Source organism: Akebia trifoliata, chromosome 16, assembly GCF_017979445.1.
Source record: "Akebia trifoliata isolate Shusen 1 chromosome 16, ASM1797944v1, whole genome shotgun sequence".
NCBI lineage: Eukaryota > Viridiplantae > Streptophyta > Magnoliopsida > Ranunculales > Lardizabalaceae > Akebia > Akebia trifoliata.
The window spans coordinates 22,017,817-22,042,198 of record NC_141390.1 but is presented as its reverse complement, the minus strand read 5'-3'; the positions used below and the strand labels follow the sequence as shown (position 1 = coordinate 22,042,198).

The following is a 24,382-nucleotide window of genomic DNA, read 5'->3' as shown; positions in this document are numbered from 1 at the left end:
AAAAGATAAGATTAGAAGATAAATGTATCGTAATTAATTAAATCTTTAAGAATTCTAAACAAATAAAAAATTCTATTAAATAAGAATTAGTTATTAAATTCCTAATTTTATTCAGGTACTAGATCCTACTGTATATGAATCGTAACAACGTGATTCCTTCAAGATTAAGATACATCCACAAATCACATAGATTCTATTATGAAGAGAAAATTCGTACATATTACGCTATTTCATTGAAAATAGATATACATACTTCCAAGATAATCTAATTAAGATTCTACATAATACCAGTGAAATTACAAAAATATTATACCTGTAATTAGTACCATCATGCTCCACAAACCATAACAAGGCCTGTAGGAAATAATGCCTTAAAAAGAAAATAATAAATAGGACATTTAGCTAATTATGAAGGGTATACGATGTCTTGAGTATCCACTATAGCTCCCTAGCTACTCAACTTTCACCCGTTCTTAAGGGTACAAGGGGGGTAGCTCCCGCAAAGCCAATCCCTGGGGGTTAAATTCTTTTAGGATCTTACCGTTCCCTTGAAAAATAGATAGGAAAATGATTTTTTATAGAAAATATAATTTTCAGGTGTATGATTGTGTTTTTTCCATGAAAGTAATTTTTCCATCGTAAAAGGGATAATATTTGTACACCTAGCTGAAAATGAATTTCCACCTCCTAAATTCTTTCACAATTTCCCCACACCAAAAACCGAAAAACCAACTCTCTTCTTTTTTCTCTTCTTTTTTATTTTCTTTTTTTTAACATTTTTCCTTTGGTGCAATCAAAGTAACTCATTTTCCTACTCCATAACGCTTTACGAGGAGTTTGTATTTCCTTGAGATTGAATTCTCCGCAATCATAGAGGTGACAAATTCTAACCATTGGATTCAAATATTTTCATATATCATCATCCATTACCATAGGCCTACGCATCATGGTTTTAGAACTCATTAGAGACAAAGACGGATATCAAATGCAATCATAGTACATACCTATCATCATCCATTACTATTAGCCTCTTAGAACACCATATCTCGCCCAAATCCCCCAGTACATGCAATACTCCAACCACACGTATCAAGGGGAGTTGACTTGGACAAGTTGCCTTGTCACATTCTGACAACTTTTTAAATTAGTTTTAAGAGAAAAAGATTTGAGTTCGAATACCATGCAATATTACATACAACGGAATCCCATAGAAGCATCCAGGCGCAGCCACCCCAAAGTTTCAACCAGATGTCCAATCTGAGTTGATAACCCAGCCATCTCAAGGAGCAGTATATTGGACCCCATCTGAGTCTCTCTTGATATTTGAGTCATCTGGAGTTTCATCTATACCTTGTTAAAGAGGATACATCAAGAACTTACAAATGTGCTCGTTAAGTGATTAATTACAATGATTGAAAGAATAATGTAGAAAAGAACATTAAGATAAAGCATAATAAAATGTAATAAAAAAAAAAAGTGTGCCTCTTCACTCTGACTTTTCATAACAGCAAATCCCGAATTCGAACGGGCCTTTTCACTGCATTTGTAAAACCCTGCCACAAAAACAAATAAATTAAAAGTTTGTGCTTCACTTTCTTGTTCTATCTCTTTTTCATGCAAGGAACATTTTTTTTGCAAGTGGGGCTTGGAACCCTAGTGCTGTTGACATTGTGATGCAAAATTGATATTAGATGATTTTTGTTATATCAAATTCCGAGTATCATATAAAATCTCAACCACCATTTCGTCAAACTGGACCCTTCATTCGGCAGGTGCTCCTTGTATAAGCCTAAGGTCAACAATTGTACCAATCAAATAATATTGTCTATCTAAGTAGGCCTAGAAGGGAATGCTTCGCTATACTCTTAATATTGTCTATCCAAGTAGGCCTAGAAGGGAATGCTTTGCTATACTCTTGTTATCGCAATGAAGTCTTGTTTAAGAAAATTCCTGTCTATGATGTGTTAGATGAATTTTAAAATGATTAGTGATCTATTTTCTTGTTTTTGTGATCTTATGTTCTAAAGGACTATTTTTAGTTTTTTTTTAAGAGCTCGTCTACAATTAGGGTAACAAGGAAAACATATCCAACACCTGAGAGCCATAAACATTCCACATCCAGACAGCATTACTATGTCTGTATGCGTAAGTGTGATCGATGATTTTGTATGATTTGCATCAAATTAGTGAAGGAAACGGAACCACAAATTTGAAAAGATGCATACCTCGTTAAACTTAAACAGAAGAGGTCGAGAATCTCTCTCCAATGTTGCCTTCTGCAAAGAATTGTCTGCACTTTGAGAATCCTTCCCACCAAACTTTCTGAACCTGATTTGAAAGACAGGAAAAAATAAGAAACAGAAGGAAAGGCATTCCAGCAAATCTACGTTCCTATAAATAATTGCATAGTTATCAACCCATGTGGGATAAGTCCCCACTCAGACACATCAAATTATTTTTTTTATTTAATTTTCAGATTTCAAAAGAGTATTCTTCTAACAATCTTCCCAAATAAACAATCGTGAAAATTCTCAGCTGAATTGCATTTAAAATTGGAAAAAAAAAAAAAAAAAAAGGTAAAGTGACAAGGCAAGATAATTTCACATGTAAAGCTACCTGTTATATAAAAGAAAAAAAAAACTATCCAAACCACTGACTGAAACAAGTATGAAAGAAAACAAATTAAATCACCAAAGACATATCAAAACCTGTCAAAGAAACAAGAGAATCCACCGGAAGGCTTCTTTGCAACTCCAGGGGCTTTTAGTTTCACGTTGTCTGCAGCATTTCTATTGGAATCTGAAGTTGACAGATCTTTAGAAGTACTGGCTTTACATTGCCTCAGATCCGATTTATCCATTGTGATTCCCATGTTCCTCTCAGTATATGCAGCTGTAGTATCTAGTCTCCCAGAGAGTCCTTTGCCACTTTCTTCCCCACACAATGCCTGGCTCCCCATGTTGCTTTCAGCATGTGAATACATAGGTCTGCTTATGCTTTCTCGCAGAATCTTCTGCTTTTGAACCTAGAAAAAAAATCAACTATCCTTACATAATAGGGGCTTCCAAGGAGGGTTGTAGCTTTAGGCAACACAATGGTTAAAAATAAAGTACCATGTTAAGTATTGGTAAGCTGAAAAATTCTACCATGTCTCTATGTTACACACTGATGTCTTCAACATAGTGACCTATACCAACAGTTTAAGATTGTAATTATGTAATGATACATAGCATACCCATACATATCATACCTGTAACATGAAATGATATGGCATACACCATGAAACATTACAAATAATTACTGATACTTAAAATAATGAGATTACACAATGTCTAGACCCTATGCTGATGCTGATCATTGTGCAATATTATGGTATAAGGCAGAGCAGAATTGGAAAAAATGGCAATGGTATCTAAAGTCAAACAAAATATTAAATGAATTGATTACGAACATGAGGATTCTTGGTTTACACATAAACTAGGTCTTGATTTTCCAGTATCAGCAAAAGTGTACCTCATAACAAATGACGATATATGAAACAAGAGGAAAGTCTTCTGCACTATGTAGGAACTGACAGAAATATTTTCATACCAGAATGGTTACTAACTACACATTAAGTTAACTGGGTGGTAAGCCATGGAAACAGTATTACAGTGAGAAAGTAAAGCATCCGATGTCTTGAGTTAAAATAGACTACAAGAGACGGGCTTATGAACCACTACGAAACACTAATAACCACATGGGCTAAATCAGACAGATTCCTGATTTTTGCTGAAATTGGACATGACATCAGCTGTCCTTAGGTCACCAAGAGTGCAGTTCAAGGTATTTTCACTGTTACAAATTGCAAAATTTTGGTCATTCTACACAACAATATCCTGGAAATATGTCGATTTGTCATGAAATTCAGGTAGCAGCCTAACTGGCTTCAAATTCATGGTGAATGAGCTATAATGTATACCAATGGAGCACTTCAAAGATGAATTATTATGGATGCGGAAAAAGGGGAAACTTGACACACACCTCATGCACCAACACTTGTCTCATAGCTAAAGAGAGTCCAGAATGCCCAGATCCATAGTCCTGTTTAACACCAATAGAAAGAAAGTCCGTCAATACAATTCACCTGAATAGTAACAGATTCCCTTAAAAGCATAAACAGCAAGGCAAACCTTGAAGTTAATGAATTTTTCGATGGGGGGATCAATAGCAAGTGCAGATGTGTCTAAAGCTTCATGTCTTAGGGTACCAGGTAGAGGTTCAGGTTTCATGCTCTTATATGTTATACCATACAAGACCATTGTATCAACTAACTGAACCAGATCATCTTTCTCTCTATCTGACTGCAAGTGGAGTGCTACCTGAGAAAAAGACAACAAATTATTGCATAAATTAAAGGGCGAAACAACAATACAGTTTGTCAATCTTTCAAGTAGTTTAATCTATTCCATCATACTGACCCAGAAAAAAAGGGGAGAGTTGGTTATGCATGAAACACAAGAAACATATGATGATTTGTAGGTTCTTATATATGATATACAACATCCTAATGTGAAAACAAAAGTGCAATAGAAGTACAACCAAGACCAAAACAAGTAAAGGGAACATGGATAAAGTATAAGTGAATTACCGGTCTTAGAGTAGGTGGAGATAAAATATGTAATAATGGAGAAAGGGAATCTTCTACAAAAGATTCAGTTGATAGATGCCTTGAAATAGATGGTGAGATTTTGTTGTGCCAACACCTTAAAAGGTCCTTCTTTTCCACATACATTGTCCGGTATCTGAAAAGTTACCTTAAGGTATTAATAGGAAGTAAAAGTGCCACACTGGAAACCACGTTCAGGTAAAAAAGAGGTACCTTTGGAAAGACTTTGGCCACTCAATGTTAGGTCTTTCAATCTGGGCTATGAGACAGCGAATAGCTATTGCAGTAGAAGGTTGATAAACTGTGGAAAAAAAAGGTGGTTAAAGCACTTATTTGGACAACTAAACTCAATTGGAAGGCAACATGGGATGGAGTGTGCATTTACCAAGAAGTGACATCTGATGGGTCTGCATGATATACTGATGCAGATGATCAGAGACGCCAAGAATATTTAAACAGTTGACCTTCAAGGCACAGGAATGATAAATGCCTTAACCAAACTTTTATTGAAAAGTCAGATAACAATCAAGAAAATAATAATTGTAACAGGACTGTGGTTAAGACTCACTGTCTTTTGCATCATTGGATCGTGATAATGAAGCTGCAAAATGTTTTCGTGAATCCCATCCATAGTCAATTCATGTTCTCCACTGTACAATCAATCAACTGTTAAGGGAAAAAAAGGCCAACTACAAGAAAATATGATAAGGGAGCTTAGATGTTGACTGAAAAAAATATCAGACCGATTAGAGATGAGGGAATGCAGAAAGTCGAAATCACTGGATGTAACACTGTGGCTATTCATGGATTTCCTTTCCCGCTTCATTTTTTTCTTTTGGAAAACCTATAGGAACAGAAATGTCCTTAAAAATAAGGAAACTAGATATATACATCTATATATGCCAAAAATAATGAAGAAACATGGTGATTGATATAGACAACATTACACTACCTCTTTCCAGACATCAAAAGCACTTCTTGACACATCCTTTTGACCAACAACTTGAGAACTGATCTCCAACTGAATACCATCGAAGCATAGCAGTGAATTGAATTGGTATCAGGTGTGCAGTAGATTTCAGCAGAGCAGTAGCACATTAATAGCTTACCGCATTGAGGGTTTCTTTTTTCTTGTTCAGAAATTGAAGTGTGTTCAAGCACGAACGAATGTCACATTCTGGAAAAGAAAATTAAGGCTCGCTGAGTTAAGAGGTTTGGGGAAATGATAACAAATGTCGAACCAATTAGATTATGAACATCTTGATGCTGTTTCATTCTAAAATGATCACAAATTATATAGGTTTGGGGAAAATAATGGCTTCAGTATGAGCTTGCACGTCACATTTAGTGTGTTTTCTTAGACATTTATGGAACATCCTGGATTTTGTATATGGTGTATTGAACTTACATAGGTTGGTCTAGTGGCCCTTCTAACCCTAGATATATCTTTTTTTTTTTTTTTGTGGAAGATCCCTCTTTTTTTTTTTTTTTTTTTTTTTTTTTTGGGGGGGGGGGGGGGGGGGGCTTGTCAAGGTATTAAATTTCAATTTTGGTGTCTATTTTGGCCATCCTGGAAATGAAAATATTTTGATCAGTGTGGGAAGTAATACAAATTTTGGTAATGTTGTGGAAATTACAGAAATATTGAGAAAATTTTATTGAAACTAAGGGAAATGATAAAATAGGCATTAAGACACTCATTAAGTCATTGAAGTACAACAAACAACCGTATGGAGTATGGAAATGAAGACCAACAACGTTTTTATTCACTTATGTGCAAGTATTTGACAGTCCGGCGGTGAAAAATAATAATACTTCACAATGAAATGAGAATATAATGTCACATTAACTACATCATCTTAATACATAAAACACCTGTTTAAATGAAGAGACTATATGCATTGCATCCACGTGTTATATTATATATTTTATTTCTTAATGGCATAGTATTAAATTTCAACATATTTCCACGAAATATACCGAAATATTTCCATTTCCACAAGTTCCGACATGAAATTTAACTGCAGTTTCATTTGGTATATATTTCGGTGGAAATCACTGTTCATTTCACAAAATATTTCGAGGGATAGTGAATTCAACCGAAATGAACAAATTTTAGGTATAAAAATGCAATATTTCGGTGGAAATAATTTGATGAATAGTAAATTTCAACCGAAATATTCTTTTTTGAAAAAGCTTTTAATTGCTTTTAGAAAAAACTTGTAAATTACACAGTATTTACTAATAAAAAATTGCATATAACATTCATCTGTTAGTCTAAATGAATTATGATTAGTTAGTTATCTATTTCATATTATTTTAATGTATTCTAAGCATATTGTACGTTTATATAAGCATGCATACAATCGATCATGTTTTAATTAGTCGGATCCATTAGCAATTTATTCATACTTATTCAAAAAATAAAAGAAATATAATAACACATGAATGTGATACTTAATTTCAATAACATATTTGGTTGTATGAAGTTAATGCAACATTATTATTCTTCCTCTGTCAACCTCTCAATACATGTGTGTATGTGTAGAAAAATGTTGTTGATATTCAATTTCTCACTCCATATGGTAGTTTATTGTATTTTGATGACTTAATAAATGTGTTTTAATACCTATTTTATCGTTTCCTACATGGACAGGTCCATGAAAATTTCTTCAATATTTGTCATTTCCAAATATTGTATTCATTTCCACACTAATCAAAATATTTCCATTTCCAGACTAACCAAAATCGAAATTTAATACCTTGCTTAATAGTAAAAAAATCACAGAAGTATACAAGTACTTGTAATATGAATGATTATGCGTGTTTGTATGCACTTACTAATATGTATAGAATACATAAAAATAAGATGATATAGATACTTACCTAATCATAATTCATTTATATTAATAATTGAATATTGTGTTGTAATTTTTTATTAGTGAATTATTATGGGTAATTGACAATTCATTTCAAGAAGTAATATATAAATTACTATCAATATTTTTTCAAAAAATTAATATTGTGGTCATCAAAAATATTTCTACCTAAATCTTGCAATTGTATTCCTAAATTTTGATTAATTCAGTCAAAATTCACTAATTCGCAAATGAATAGTGATGTACACCAAAATTATAACACAGAAATTGTCAATTTAATTTCACGTCGGACCTTGTGGAAATGAAAATATTTCATTATATTTTTGTGAAAAATGTTGAAGTTTATTACCTTAATGTGTGTCAAACCTAAGACACACAAATTGTGTGTTAAGTTCGATCTCCTACATACAAGTTTAGTTTCGTAGTCATCTAAGAAGATATCCATGGTTTAAGGACCACAATATTACAAGCTACACTTGATAAGCTAAGACCAGGCGATACAAGAGCTTCCATCCAGAACAACAGAAAGGACATAGATTTCCATTTTTATCAGTTAATCCAGTGATTCAAAGTTGAAAGAACCAAGCATAATGAAGTAGACTGTCATTTGTCATAAGAATTCACATCTGAAAAGATCATGAGAAAGATTATAACAGCAGAACATACTAAATCACTGGCATTTACAGTACTGTTGCACAAATTTGAGTGTCCTATGTGCAAGCTCAGAATGAAGAATTTCAATTATTTTTTTCTGATTTCCCGTTTAGGAGAAGATAAAGATCTTTATAGTTTAGTCTGCAACTTGAGGGTAGTGTACTATATGAGATGTTGCTGAAGTATGTATTGTCCTGAAATTTTATTTCTACTTTGTTTATAAGACTTGGTGCAATTAATTTATAACTTAAAGAAGGAATTAATCATTTCATGGCTCTTCCAGTTTGCAGAAATATATGTATCTCATAACTGTACATGGGGAAATTCCAACTCACCTGTATACTCAGCAAGTGCGGTAAGTGCAATAGAACTTGCCTTGAATCCTTCCTTGTTACAAATATATTTAAGCCTAACCGTCAAGACCATATTTGGAAAGGGGCAAGAGCATAAGAAAATAAGGTTGATCATAAAAGCTGAAAGTTTAGATTAAGAAAATATTTTGCTTCAGCAGACTTGAACAAGAAAATTAGTAGCTAGACATTTACCTGTTCACCACACGACTAACTGTCGGCTGCACAAATATATGCACCCTATAAAGTGAAAGAAAAACTAAAAATTTAATAAATTAGAATACTTCCAAGAATCCAAAACCCAAATAACATAATACAGCCTTCAACAATAAAACCCCAAATGAAGCTTTGTAATTCAAATTATCACAATAGAGACTTACTTTGCTACCTGGCGTAGTGGTCTCAGAGCAGGTGCAAAAAGGTCATTGCAAATGCAGATCACCTTCATTTCAAATGATGTATTTATCAAAACATCATAAGAAACAAGACAACAAAAAAACATAAAATAAGTTCGGCCATTTTGAATCTTACAGGTCTAGACAATGAAGCAGTTTTATGTCGCTTTTTTGATGAAACCTTTCCGGACTGTTCCTCTTGTGCAACATTTCTCTTTCCAACTTCAGACTTCTTTTCAGCAGCAATCTGCATCAACTTAAAATTCATGATCAAAATATAAAAGGGAAAAGCATTCTGTACAAGAAAATGCATCGTTGAACACTAGTACAAGACAGAGTAATAGAAAAATTATCTTTGACAATAAGTTGAGAAAACAAAATAAGATGATTTTGAATTAATATCCACCTCTACCATTGTATCTCTCAAGTATATTCTTTCATCATCTCCCTATTTTTCCCAATTGTTGATGTGAACCTTTAATGACTACATACCACATCCTAGACCTAGCAAAAAGCAGACTTGCAAATCCAATAAGTATAGCAAGGAGAGAAACTGAGAGGCAAATGGGAATTTCAGTTCCTAGGAAGTGTTGTGAGATACGAAGTATCATTCCAATTGAAACATAAGAGTCATATATTGGCTTGTTGCGTTGTTTGTGTGGTACCCATCACTAGAAAGAGCACCTTCATAAAGTTTCAAGATCATAGAAATTGGAATAATATGAATGGTGTGTGTGATTGCAGGAGTCTTTCATACTATAACTTTCTCCCATGAGCTACTCATTTTTGCTTCCCACTAAACAAACATCTTGGCATCAAAGACAAGCCTCCCACTCAAATCTTTCCAACACTATCAAGGCCTAGTGACATTGTTAGACCATAAAGCTGTTGTTGGGTAAGGTTTATAGCACCAAAAAGCGGTTGAAAACCTCGAAGAAGAAGCCTTTGTACACTTAGATAATTTATAGTATTTTTCCAGATATTTTATTATATTTGAGGTGTTTCATTGGTCCAAACTCCAAAGCATATGTGATGAACTAAGGTATTAAAGTTTGATATCGAGTTATATTTTGACCCCTCAGGAAAGGAAATTTTCAACCTACTACGAAGAATGAGTGCACTGGTCGGGATATGATGGAAACATTTCGAAAAAAAATTGTAGAAAAAATAAGGAAATGACAAATAAACATGAAACACACTCATAAGCCATCAAAATGTAGTATACAACATATAAAATGTGAAAGTCTGTTTGTTACACGTTGAATCATGGATCCAAGGCCTGACAAAAAAAAACAACTAAATATGAAAATAATTAAAATTAACGTTAGCAAAGAAAAGCATGATATAGATGCCATATAAGTCTATAACTACATAGATTTTGACTTCCCCATAACCTAACACATGATTAGCAGCAATCCACCTCATAAAACTCAACCTCCTCTCTAACCATCCCTTGTTATTCTTTAAAATATAACGAATCATTGCATGGAATGACTTAGAACAGCATAACGCATGCACAGCAATGCCACCATTTATAGAAACAAATACAAACATTCAGTGGAGAAAAAGCATGAAGCATACCATCTTTAGAATCACCTCCACAGCACCCTTCCCTTCACCAAGGGCTCCATCAATTTCATCAATAACCTAAGTACATTGTATCAGATTGTATTCCTCTATGCGACAAACCTATTACAAGACATTAAAACAAAAACCCACCAAGCACTTAGGCTTTGCATCAGGCATGACAGAGTTCATCTGCACTACATCAAGAATTTTTGCTTCGATTGTTGATGATGACCGATCATCACTAGCATTTATCTGCACAGAGAAAAAACTTATCAATTATTGATTCAAATCCCTTTGAGGAAAGCTACAGCATGCCAAATTCGAACAACAACCATAGAGCCTTAAAATGGAGAAAATATGAAAACAACTGTCTAAACCAAAAGATATGGTTATCACAAGTAATACTCCGATGTTAGGGGAAAAGAAATTTATCACAGGTAATACTCCAATGTTAGGGAAAATAAAGTGATCGTTTTTAGTATTATAGTGACAGAAGGCTGAATAGGTATTTGTTGACACCTAAATTTGGAAGACAAGAGATTCCGCCACTTTTACATTTAAGCTTATTATTATCAAGGTCATTCTTGACAAAAGAAATAAACTTACAATCCCACAATGTCAATAAACACATTAGTTAGTTTTTAGAATTCAAAAATTATAGAAATATCCTTTCATTATGTAATCAACAAAATCACTGGTAATATTTTTAATTACAAAAAGACCCTTAAATGTATTAAATCATAACAAAAAATAAAAATTACACTATCTATTTATAATTTTTTAAGCCAAGTATAAAAAATTTCAATCATGCATAAATCCTAATTTTTGTAATACATGCGCATTTGAAAATGCTACTGACTAGAAAAGTAAATAAGTCCTAGCTTCTTTCTTGGCATGCACATTCACGCACAGGCACACATCATCCTTATATATCATGGAGATGCTTGTCTAGATGGGAGTGTAGGTGCCAACTAGAAAAGTAACTCCTTCTATGAACTGTCAGCACGATAACATTTAGTATGTCTTAGCTTAATCTTTTCTTATTAATTAGAACTAAGAGTAAGATACCAAACGGAACCAAAAATATAATACATTATGAAATGCAAAATGCCTGAAGAATAAAGTAAATTTCGAAGCTAAGGACAAAATAAAGGTCCGAACCTCCACCACACGGTAACCACAGTGCTTAGCAGCAACATGTGCAAGTGTTGTCTTTCCAAGCCCTGGGGGACCACACAGTAAAAGAACCTGCAGAAGTCATAGAAATCAGTTTTATGGGAAAGAAATATGAGAAACAAGCATGAAACTCTTATCACAGAAAATAAATAGCTTAGGAACAAGGCCAGAAATAAGAAATATGCTGAACTATCATCATCATAATTCAACTGTTGTCTCAATTTTGTAGTTGGCTATTGTGGGACTACTAATCTGTCTAAAAAACTTCTCATGCAACAAAAGAGATCCAGATTATCATCAAACACTAGAGAAATGATGAAATCAAAGTCAAGGAAGATACTGTTGAAGGTCATATTTAAAATCCAGCCTCTATAACCTAGTCATAAAGAGTAACAACAGGATAACACTAATCTTTGGGGCAATTTTTTTTATACTGAACAAGTAGCTAAAAGATAAGATGCATCTGGTTTTACTTTCATTTAGCAACCAACAACAGAAAAGGTTATGTGCCCGTTCAACATATGCAAACTAAGAAACCGTAATGTTACCCCATGAATGCAAAAAACATTACATTGTGCTCATAGTAGAAGCGGTGTACCAGTACTCTAACCCATTTAAAGGCATGTGAGACTTGCGCCTTGAGGCTCGCCTCAGGGTGAGTCTTATTTGAAATTCCTTGAGGTGCAAGGAAGAAATGCAAAAATAGCTGACGCTTAACCAGAATGGTTGGGCTCACAAATTGGTTGGTACAAGTTCGTTCCACGAACCCTGTATGAACCATACCATGAACTGGTTCAGTCTAGTAGGAACGAATCTGGTAACATATCAGTGTCTGCTGGGACCTGATTGTCTAACACTTGGTTTATCTCATACTTTTATGTTTGGCACCACATTTCTGCATCTAAGGTACATAAACCAGTGGTGTAGTGTATCTATTATGATGTCTATAGAACAGAAAGAAATGTGCATGGAAAGACTACAAATCTCACCTTCTGATCCGGAGGACCAGTGCCCCTAGACTTCTTGTTCCACAATTCACGAATGTCCATTAAATTGTTATTTTCTTGGTCCAAATTGTCGGAATGTTTGAAAGTTGTATTAGTCAAAGGAAACCTTTTATTCTTGCTGAAAGAACTCTTATCAGAGAGTTTTTGATGTTGAGAGAGTGAAGAATGTCGCCTCAGTGCAGACAAAACATCATCCATGGTACTCCTAATTTCAGATCCAAATACACATGAATCCCATTGTTTCAACCATAAGAGGACCTGAAAAACAGTAGAACCCATAAGTCATTATTGAAATACCCAAAATCAATAGCAACATCAAAATAATTAGAACATGCCATAGCAGTTAACGTCAGGAGCTTACAATGACACTGCAACTAATTAAGAACACAATTTACCTCACGATTTGTCTGCTCATCACTGAGAAGCTCAGTAAATGAATTTGGAGCATATTTCTCCACCCAAAGCTGTTCACTGACCACTGGAGTTTCAGGATGGATCAAATCATCGGGAGATTCAGAGCTAGCTTGCAAAGCCTTCAATGCCACAATGAAGTAAGGTATAGTATTAAATTTCAACATATCTCCACGAAATATACCAAATATTTCCATTTCCACAAGGCATGACACAAAATTTAACCAACAGCTTTTTTTAATATATATTTCGGTGAAAGTCATTATTCATTCACAAAATATTCCAGTGAATAGTAAATTTCAATAGAAATAATCAAATTTCATAGATAAAAATCCAATATTTCAGTGAAAATATTTCAATGGACGGTAAAATTCAACTGAAATATTGTTTCACAGAGAGGATATCCTGAAAGCATTGATAAAATTTATATAAATAGCCAAAATTACAATAAATTGTAGTAAGGGCTTATAAATCATTCATCATTTTAATTCAATAGAATTAACTATTATTATTAGTTAGATATTCGTATACTATCCTATTTTTTTAGTATTCTAAGCATATTAACATGTTTATAAAAGCACACACATACAATTGTCTTATTAACAATGCATATCTTCACATTAAAAAACCTTCTTAAATAAACAAACTATCAAGAAGTACATTAACACATTATTGTTCTTATTTCTATGGAGAGTGTTTCTGTATTTGGTTGTCGAGCTCTCAAATACCAAAGCCAACACAAGAAGAAGCACGATAGATCTTCATTTTCACTCCATATGGGTTGTTTACTATAGTTGTTTTATGACCTATGAGTGTGTTTCCATGTAACTTTTATCATTTCCTATAGGTTCAATGAAAATTTCTTAATATTTCCATTATTTCAACAACATTTCTATGAAGTTTGTATTTATTTCTACATTGGTAGACATATTTCGATTTCCAAGCTGATCAAATAGATCCTGAAACATTGCAATGTAACTTTGAGATCATGGGTTCAAGTCTAGACTCTAGATTACCCATCCAAAAAAAGACCCTGCAATAGAAATTTAATACCTTAATATGAAGTACTATGAAAAAACCTATAGGTTTGGGGCTTAATAAAATTTGAAGGAAACATGTATCGGTAAAACACGGACTAGTACCAAGTGATCTTTAGGATAACATGCTACACTTTGCAAGAGATAGTTAATTTAGGTTTAATTCCAAGAGGTTAATCGGATACAACTTTTAAAGAAATCGATGTGTAGTACTTGTTTTCCTTTTATATATGAGCAAAATAGTCAAGAAAGGTACCGTGAAATTCTCAACACCTACATTTTAACATTGGTGGTTGACATGTATGGACTATATACAAGGTTTGGCCTTTACCAGTAGGAAAGCTCCCAAGTGTTTTCTGCTTAGTCTTGATGGCAACTAATAGGTTACAAATCACCAAGGAATGCTTGGAGGCCTAAAGAATACACTAGAGTGGTTAGAAATTCATAGAGCACAAATAATTATCTTAACATGAAGGTATACGTAGTAAATACTGTAAATGGTTTGTGCCCCACCTCAGTAATGTCTGCACTAGCTAGTTTAGGTTATTCATTGCATCTTTTTGTTACATTTTAAACATAATAAGATCCATATTATTCATTTCCTTTATAACTGCTAGTATTTTAATGTTTTCAAATCTTTTGTAACTGTTTGATCCATCCGTTTAAAGTGATCCCCATTGAAGGGCAGTGCATTGGACACATCCCCATAAATTGGGCATTGAATGAGCTTCACTTATTGGCTAAATTCAGGTTGTAGATCTAGTTCTAGGCAGGGGCGGATTTACAGTGGGGGCACTTGCCCCCATGAGAATTTTCAATGTCTATGGATTAGTGAGCTATTGCGACAGATTTTAGTGGCAGATAAAAAAATCTGCCTCTATTGCCCCCACACAAAAAAATTCCACTCTTAGTTGCCGCCGCAACTATTTTTTTTCACTCTTAGTTGTCCCCACAAAAAAATTTCTACTCTTGACTGCCCCCAAATGGGCAAAATCCTCCCTCCGCCCCTGGTTCTAGGATCAGCAATATCACTTCTCTGCCAGTGGATGCACATCTCGATTTCGGTATTTCAGACGTGCAGCTCAGTCTCAGTTTTTCAATCATTCCGGTTCTATTACTAGGGTTCAATCACCATCTTTAAACATTGGACAGGATTCCCTAGATCTCTTCAACAACAAAGAAAGCATTCTTCTGTTGCTTGCTGCTCTATACATATGAACAAGCAAAAACTATTCATCTACTCTGCAATTTGTAATGCTGCCTGATATTACAACCCAAAATCAAAAGAAAGAATGATGAAGTTTCCCGGATTTTAATAGTGTGAATCAAAAGCCCAACAATGATATTTTCATCTTTGGCGCAATGCGGTAATGCTCTATCAGTTGCAACATAAATCATATATTTTCTTTTATGTAATTATAGTATTCTATTTCAACAAGTGATTGGTTTCTATTGTACCATTCTGTGTTTTGGACAGTCTCAGTATCACAACACTCAGAGAACTTGCTTCATGTAGAAGATTAAACTTAAGGTTTAAGAGAGAAAGATTAAAAGATTAGGGAAGAGAGGAGTCGAACTTGACTCTCTCTCACTATGAACCATGGTATATATAAAACTAAAATACAAATGAAATTACACATATGCCTTTATGACACATATATAAAATACCAATATATCTTACACTCCCCTTCATGCCGGAAAATATGTATCATATAATCTCAGCTTGTTACATAGAAAAGTAACTATTTCACTTTCCAACAACTTAGTAAACATATCAGCAAATTGATCCTTAGACTTGACATATGTTGTGGCAATTTCACGACTCAGAAGTTTCTCACGAACAAAATGACAATCCACCTCAATATGCTTCGTCCGCCCATGAAAACGCTTAATTGGAAGCTATATACATAGCTGTTTGATTATCACATAGAAGACTCATAGGTGTCTTTATCGTGAAACCAATCTTCTGGAGAAAATATCTCAACCAAATAAGCTTACAAGAAGTATGAGACATGGATTTATATTCAACTTCTGCACTTGAACTGGCCACTATTGTTTGCTTCTTGCTTTTCCATGATACAAGATTATCTCTTATGAAGAAACAATAACTTATGGTAGATCTCCTGTCTAAGGGAGAACCAACATAATCTACATTTGTATATATCCCTCAATCCGAGTATGACCATTAGGCTTGTACAATAAACGACTTCCTGAAAATCCCTTCAAGTACCTCATAATACGCTGCACAACTATCCATTGTGGTATCTTAGGAGCTTCTATAAACTGACTCACAATGCTATCGCATGTGAGATGTCTAGTCTTGTGATGGTGAGGTAATTCAACTTTCCAGCCAACCTCTTGTATATGTTAGGATCATCAAACATATTTTCCAACTTAGTTGTAAGTTTCAACTTCTGATCCATGGGGGTACTCATTGGTTTTGACGCAAATAACATCTATTCTAATAAATCTAGCATACACTTCCTTTGAAAGAGACTAATACCACAACCTAAACGAGTCACCTCAATACCAAGAAAATACCTCAATTTTCCCAAATCCTTGATATGAAATTGTTGTTGAAGATAAGACTTCAACCTCTATATCCCATAAACATCACTACCAGTTAATACAATGTCATCGACATAGACTATCAACAACACATACCCCTTTTCAATTTTCTGATGAAAAATTGAATGATCTTTCTGACACCACATCATCCCAAATGCAAGAACTGCATCACTAAACTTGCCAAACCATGCCTGTGGAAATCGCTTTAAACCATTTTATGTTTTCCGAAGCTTACACATTGAAGATTAAACTTAGGGTTTAAAAAAGATAGAGAGAGAAATATATTAGAGAAGAGGGGAGTCCAACTTGACTCTCTCACTATGAACCATGGTATATAAAACTAGAAAGCAAATGAAACTACGCATATACCCTTATGGCACATATATAAAATACCGATATATCTAACAGTTCACCATGTTGTTTGTGTTTTAATAGGTTTTCAATGGGCAAAAGAAATGGAGGTACAGTTTTTTGGGTGCTCTTATTTTGTATTAGGAAAACAAGGTTGATCCTGAGCATAATGATAGAAACATGTTGCACTAGCGTTTATCCTACAAAAGCACAAAATGCCTTAAAGAGTGACAATGTTAGCGCCACATCCCATTGATCTACTCCAACAACAGATCTTATATGCAATTATTTGTAATTCGGGGAAGTGAAAAGTGATATTTTATTTTATTTCAATTATTTGGTAATACACATTCAATTTCTAAGGCGATTAAGCTTGTAACTTTTAGTGTTGAAAAGTGATATTTTAATGACTTGATCAAGGTATTAAACTTTGAAAATTTTCAATCATTTAAATCAAAATATTTCCGTTTCAAACAGAACCAAAAATATTTAATTTCAGAACATTTGCCACCATGAATTCAACTTACAATCAAACTGTAATTATATGGATGAACTACTGTTTATTTCATAAAACATTTTGACGAACAAGAAATTTTTTACCAAAGTAATGGACACCCTTACATCAATGTAAGCTTCTTTAGATTTTCTCATGATACTTCAGTTCACGCTCTTTATTGCCTTCCCTAATCTGTTGGAACATTCAACCCATATCCTGCTTTCTCACTACTGTTGTCTTGTTGCACATGAAATCATTGATGGAGGCTACTACATTTTCACGAATAAATTCATGTAACCCTAATTTGACATATAGTGAAAATTCAGTTTCTCGTTTTTGTGGATGTAGGCACATCGCCGAACCACGTTAAATTTGTGTGTTTATTTTTATTTCTTTCTTATTTTTCTCTTTCATATTATTCATCAAAATTGCTGCACGTAGCATAACAGATACCCTTTAGAGGATAGCACATATAAATTTATGGGTTAAGCAAGGACATCGTAGAAGACAATGAAGATCGATAGCATAACATTATGGATGAAAATTTGGAATATAGTTGATATATTATTTGAAGTTAAACTGTGGGTAGTATATTTTCAAATTTTTATCACATTGCCTATATACTTTATCAACACATTGAAGAAAATCTATACCTTTGTAAGGGCCTCTTGTTCCATTCTTTCCATTAGAATATTGATAGGTTCTGATGTAAGACCTGCATATTAGAATATTGATGAAAGTCAGCAAAGTGTTTTACCCAACAATAAATTGAAAATATGCATAAGCCGAGACATAGTAATGGTAACAAATCCCAAATAAAAAATCATGCAACTTGTGAGTTTGCCAAGATGTGGAAAGAAGAATGAAAGGTACTAGCATAAAAAAAATTAAGATTTAATGATAAATTTCGTGTAGACCAGTGATAATGGTTCAACATTCCATTCTGTTGGATTTTTGGCTTAAACATTTCGGCTTTTTTACATACCAAAGGAAACATTGCTATATGTTTAGTAAAATTGAATGTTTCGGTATGTTTCAATGTACAAAGAAATATATGCCTTGCCACTAAACTACCGGTATTCCATAGTAAGTTAAGTCTTAAACAAATTTTATAACTTTAAAAATAATGAAAATGACTTCTCCACCATAATAAATGCAAGAAATGCAATATTTTGAGGAACCTTGTTTGTGAATGTTTTGAAATAATTCTAATGCACATCAATGTGAAAAAAGTGAGATTTTAATTCTAACTTTCATTTTAGACACTTAAAAATGGTTTTATTAATTTATTTATGAATAAAAACTAATTTCTAATGTATTGCACGCAACAACAATATCATGTTCGCCTAGCTAGATTGTAATATGGATATGATTGAACAAGTGATCATGCACTTACAGTGTGATATGCACATTATATCATATTTAGTTTCAAACCCTCAGAAAACAACCTGTACCCAAGCCCAATAAAACAAAAACCTTAAAAATCCAACTTGTTTTGCTCGATTTACACATACTTATACTCTATGCTATAATCTAAAGCATGTACAAGGAAACTTCGCTCAGTTGTTGAGGAGAACAAAACACATCAGAATTAAGAGAATTTTTTTTTTTTTTTTTTTTGAAAACTCTCATCTTCTATTCTCCTAAATGGTTTCCAATATAAAACTACAACTAAATAAACAATGTTCCAATAAAATAAGCGAGTTGAACACTAATCCCATTCCAAAAATACTCAATTTTAATTGATCACAATGTTGCATCAAAATGTAACTTAAATGGCTGTGATCAAACAATTATACCTAAAAGTAAGGGGGGAAAAGATAAAACTTACCATTGGCGTAATCTTTAATACTTAACTTCTTTGCAACATCATTGATCTCCGCCCGATTCATCTTAGCATAGACTCGATCACCGCAAGGTCCAGTAACCGAAATGCACTCTCCATCAATTTCCGATGCAAATCGAGAAATTAACTTCTCCTCCTCCACAACCACAGCTGGTTCCCTCTCCACACTCTTACTCCTAGGTGGCGAAAACCGAAGCCAATCCTCTTCGACCTCAGCTATTTTGGGGACAAATCTGTTTCGTTTCTCATCCGATTTTGCTTCTCTATAACACGAGCCACCCGATCTATCCGTCTCCAACCACGGCCTCTTCTTGGTGTTGATCTGGTTATTGGGAACTACTGATGCGTCGATGAAGGAGTGTGGCTTGGAAGGAAGATTGATTGTGGGTTTTGATGGTGGAGCTGTTCGAGAAGGTTGTGGAAGTTGTTCTTCTTCTTCTTCTGGAAAGAAGTAACCTTCGATTTCTTCGTCGTCTTCTTCGGGAAGAAGACCGTTGGTCTCGAGCCATTCGAGTTCGTCTGGATTTGGGATGTCGTCCATGTCCACTGCAGTCTTTTTTTTTTTGATAAATTAGGGATTGAGAGGAGAAGATTGAAATTTAGTGGGAGGATAAAAAAGAAAAATGTGCTGCGTTTTGGCGGGAAAATAAGGAGGGAAATGCACGAGGCAACTTAGGTCTGACTGAGTTACCTAAAAAGACTTTTGTTGTTATAAAGAAACAATCGGCCCTGACTCTTGTCGGTACGGCCATGGTTTTAAATCTCGGTTTCTACCCAGCCGGGGTAAGCTGAGATGGGAAGGAAGCGATTGGGTTTACTCTCCAAATCGTGACTTCGAATTTTTATACACCCCTTCACAATAAATATGACTACTTACTTGTAATAACACGTGACTGGGTGGAAAGGTGCGTGCAACCTCAATACCGAGATAATTTGGACTATCCATCTTGGTATCTAAGATAAATTTATTATTTTTGATTCAAATTGTGAATAAGAAAAAGAAGAAAGCACATTTAGAATATGAGACATACCGAGATGACTTGGACAAGTCATCTTGATCTTGATCTCGAGCAATCTTTAAAACCATGACTACTAAAATCAAGGTGTTATTTATTATAACAATAATGCTAAAGTAATATGTACATCGATTTTGACAATCTAAGGTGATGGCGCACACATAACCATAGATGCTTTTTATCGAAGTACATTTCAATGTTACTCCAACTCAATTTGTATTAGAATTGTGCCTAGATTTACTTTTTGTGGGAGGCTAACATAGGTAATGGTAAGGTTGAAAAGCTTTGAAGATGAGTTTTGGAGAAAATTTAGAGGATTTTTTTGTTTGAAACTAAAGAAGAGGGCATTTACATCATTTCATTAGTCTATGTTATCAATTTTTTTTTAATGAGTTTCTATGCCACACCAACTTTTACTAATGCACCCCAAGATGTGTGCTAATTCTTTGGTGATTTACATATGAATTAAGGTGACGTTGGATTCCAACAAAGATCCAATTTGAGAACTTTCATATTGATTTTGGATAATCATGTCCTTGATTCAATGTGTTTGAAAACATAAATATAATGTATATATATGTTATTATATTTTATTTAGATATTCAAATTCGCTCGTGCCATAGCTACAAGCATCCTCTTTAAGATTAAGGGGGTTAAAAGTGAAAAAAAAATTGGGATATTATTATTAAAAAAAAATTGAGGTAAAAGTGTAAAAGATGAAAAAAAAAATAAAATGAGTTAAAAACGAAATACAGTAAAGTTAGAGGTGTGAAGAGGAAAGTCAAATAAAGTAAGCTCCACAAAACCTGTAGTTGGATGTAGGGGGCGTCAATGGGTACCCATTTACCCAGAATCGAAATCAATAATCTTGATTATGATTCCCATTTTAATGGAACCTATTAGATCCTTGTCTAATAAGGAACTGAATTGATAGGATCCGGAACCAGGCTCCATCCGATGGGTACCCACGGGTACCCGAATTTGATTTATTTTGTCATTTATATTTTACATTATATGTGATTGAAGGTTTTCCTATATTTAAAAATTAACATATATTATATAAAGTTCTTCAAATCTCATATAAACTAAATATTGGAGTTTAAAATGGGTCATTTCTTCTTAAATTTATTGCTTGTAAAGGACATGAATTTTAATTTTGTGAAAATAAAAGTCATTAAATCATCTTTTTAGTAGAAAAAAATTATTATTAAGTTTATTTTGCAAATAATATATTGTTTTTTAGAAGGAAAAAAATGATAACAATTTTGAAATATTTTTTCCCAGTCAATTCTTAAGAACCATAACCAACGAATACCCGTGATTTTTGGTGGTTCTAGTTCCACTTATTTTAAAATCGGAACCGAAAAAATACAGTGGTTATGGTTTTAATTTTCATAAGAATCGAACCGAATCGACCCATTGACACCCCTAATTGGATGGGATGTTTATCCTAGTTGGATGGAAGTTTGTCCTCCACAAAAGTGAGCCCTACGGTCATGTTTTATTGTATAAATATGAAAGTACATTGTATTTGTACATATTGGAATCGAGTTGGATTAAACTCGGAAGTATAGATTTTTATTTTATTTTATCACATCATATCGACTTGGAAAGACAAATTATGTCAAATAAGTATAGAACTTCAAGTGACATATTGAATCGGGTTCATTTAGACAGCTTTTATTGCCACACCAACTTTTGCTAACGTCGCCCCCCAGATGTGTGCTAATTCTTTGGTGATTAACATATAAATTGAGGTGGCATTTGTAAAAGTTGGTATGGCAATAGAATATTTCTTCTTTTATTAATGAATATCCAATCCTATCAAAACCCGATCATTGACAGCCCTAAGTGGAGTTACAACGCATTGCAGTTAGTAATGGGCAACCAAGAATCCACGAAAATTTGTAGCATTCATGGGGAACCATGTACTAGACGCAACAAATTTTCTACCTCCATTGAGTTGCACTAGATTCCTCACCATTTCCCAGTAGACCATTATCATACCTTATTAACGTGAAGAAGTTTTGAAACATCATTTATATGACTAGCCCAAGTCATCTCGGTGTCGTCTATGAATGAGATAGATTGATGGGACACCTCATATATGCAAAATCTTATGAGATAAATGAGATGACTCGGATGATATTTTGAAATATCGATCGAGTCAATAAAACTCATGTTCGAGTCAACAAGGATTTTGTATATTTTAATTAAAATAATTAATTTGAAAAAATTATTATGAATTATCTAAATTAAATATGATTTACTGATTAAACATTTTCTAATCTTCCTTATTTTTTATAAAAAAAAAGTATAACCATTTTATATAAATATATGAATAAAGAATTGTAAAACGATTTAAATGGTTTATCATTGAAAGTGCCTCGATCCATGGGTGAGAATCTAGTTTTAAGGAGTCGCCACCTAGTTTTACTGTCTAAGAATCGAAAACTGACTCTAAATAAGATAAACCAAAATCTGTGAAGAGATTACGGGTACTGGGATCAGGTTACGGGATTGAAAGGTATTAGGCACCAATCCCATCCCGCGAAAATCGATTTCTACTATTATCGAAAATTTACATTGCAAAAAATGGCCTAAATTTAGAATAAGGATTAAAAAAAATACTTGTTTTATATGTGATTGCGGTGATTGGTTGCCTCAAAAACTAGTGGTGAACGTTCCTCATGCAAAGTTCCTCGGTCTATATCCGTTTCTAGGTTTGCTCTCGAACTCGAAGATGAGAACTTCATTTTCTAGATTTAAATATTTTCTAATTTTGAGGGTGTTTTTTAGGGTTTCTAGGTGTTTTTTATGTAGAAAATCAATACTTGGGATAAGATATTGAGTTGAGACTTTAGATTTAAGATTTTTGGAGTGTTCTGAGAAGCTTTTGACTACTTTCTTTAGGATTTCTAAAGACCTCCAAGATTTGGTAGTAAATACGCATTTTTGTAGAAGTTTTTGATATTATTAAAATTAGATTAGGTCTCTTATAGATAGAGTCCATCTCTAACTAATTTTCAACTTGTTTTAGATAAGATTAAGTGTTTTTTATTTGATTTGGTTTATTTAAGTAACATACAATTAATTTTTATTTTTATTTTTTGAAGAACCTCCCGACGGAGGGTATATTTAATTATTTGAAATTCTTTGAGACTCTTTATGGAGGGTTCTTTAATTAAATGTCAGGTGGGCCCCACTTAAAGAAATGGGCCACCAATTAAAATTGGCTCATAGGCTTAATTAATTGTATTTATTTATTCAATAATTTTAATTTAATTTATTGAGATTTCATTTTATATTTGTTAAGATTTTTAATCATTGATTTCAAAATTTTAAATTTTAAAATTGAAAATTTATCATTTTGCCCTCAAAGAGGGCTTTTGCTTTGTGAGATTATTATTTTTTTTATGTTTTTAGATATTTAGAAATTGATTTTTTGTAAAGAAGTATTTGAAAATATAAGTTGGAGTCATTTATGAATTTTTAGCGTGAAATAGGTATGGACCCTACAAGAGGCATTTTGGTAATTTGATTAAATTTAATGAAAATTGACGAAATAGTTTATTTAATTTCAAGTTGTCATTTTATGTATTTAAAAAGATTTTTCTAAGCGTAGTGTAGCTATCTTGATATCAGAGGTATTTTGATAATTTGATCAATCTTTTGACAATTTTTTCTCGTAAAATCTATTTTAATCCTAAAATTAATGGTTTCTATATTTTGGGTACATTTTCCTAATGTGGTGTACTTTCTAAAGTTTATTTACATTGAATATCTCATCTAAGTTTTGGAAGCATCTTTAATGGCAAAAAAAAACTTTTAGAATATTCGTCCATCATCGAGAACCACCGCAATTGGATTGACGAGTTGATTAATTCAACGAATGTAAAAATGAGGTGTTTACAATCATCTCAGATGACTTGAATCATTCGAGACAACTCTATCTTGTCCATGAATGAGACAAGACATC

General features: G+C 33.4%; 1 protein-coding gene across 1 annotated transcript; it reads right to left on the bottom strand.

The window, feature by feature from the left end:
• Positions 1–1,104: 1,104 nt before the first annotated feature.
• CTF18 (P-loop containing nucleoside triphosphate hydrolases superfamily protein) lies at positions 1,105–20,194 on the bottom strand. The gene is made up of 23 exons (XM_086428117.1): positions 19,373–20,194; positions 18,195–18,256; positions 13,074–13,211; positions 12,661–12,936; positions 11,657–11,743; positions 10,646–10,747; positions 10,508–10,573; positions 9,063–9,173; positions 8,912–8,973; positions 8,727–8,771; positions 8,517–8,590; positions 5,758–5,825; positions 5,601–5,669; positions 5,392–5,492; positions 5,217–5,298; positions 5,034–5,112; positions 4,862–4,949; positions 4,631–4,784; positions 4,173–4,361; positions 4,024–4,083; positions 2,709–3,025; positions 2,226–2,328; positions 1,105–1,553 (listed from the first exon to the last, which is right to left on the bottom strand). Exons 1-23 carry the CDS (start codon positions 19,926–19,928, stop codon positions 1,500–1,502), a joined length of 2,943 nt encoding a protein of 980 aa, XP_086284243.1. The 5' UTR covers positions 19,929–20,194; the 3' UTR covers positions 1,105–1,499.
• Between the last annotated feature and the right edge of the window lie 4,188 nt (positions 20,195–24,382).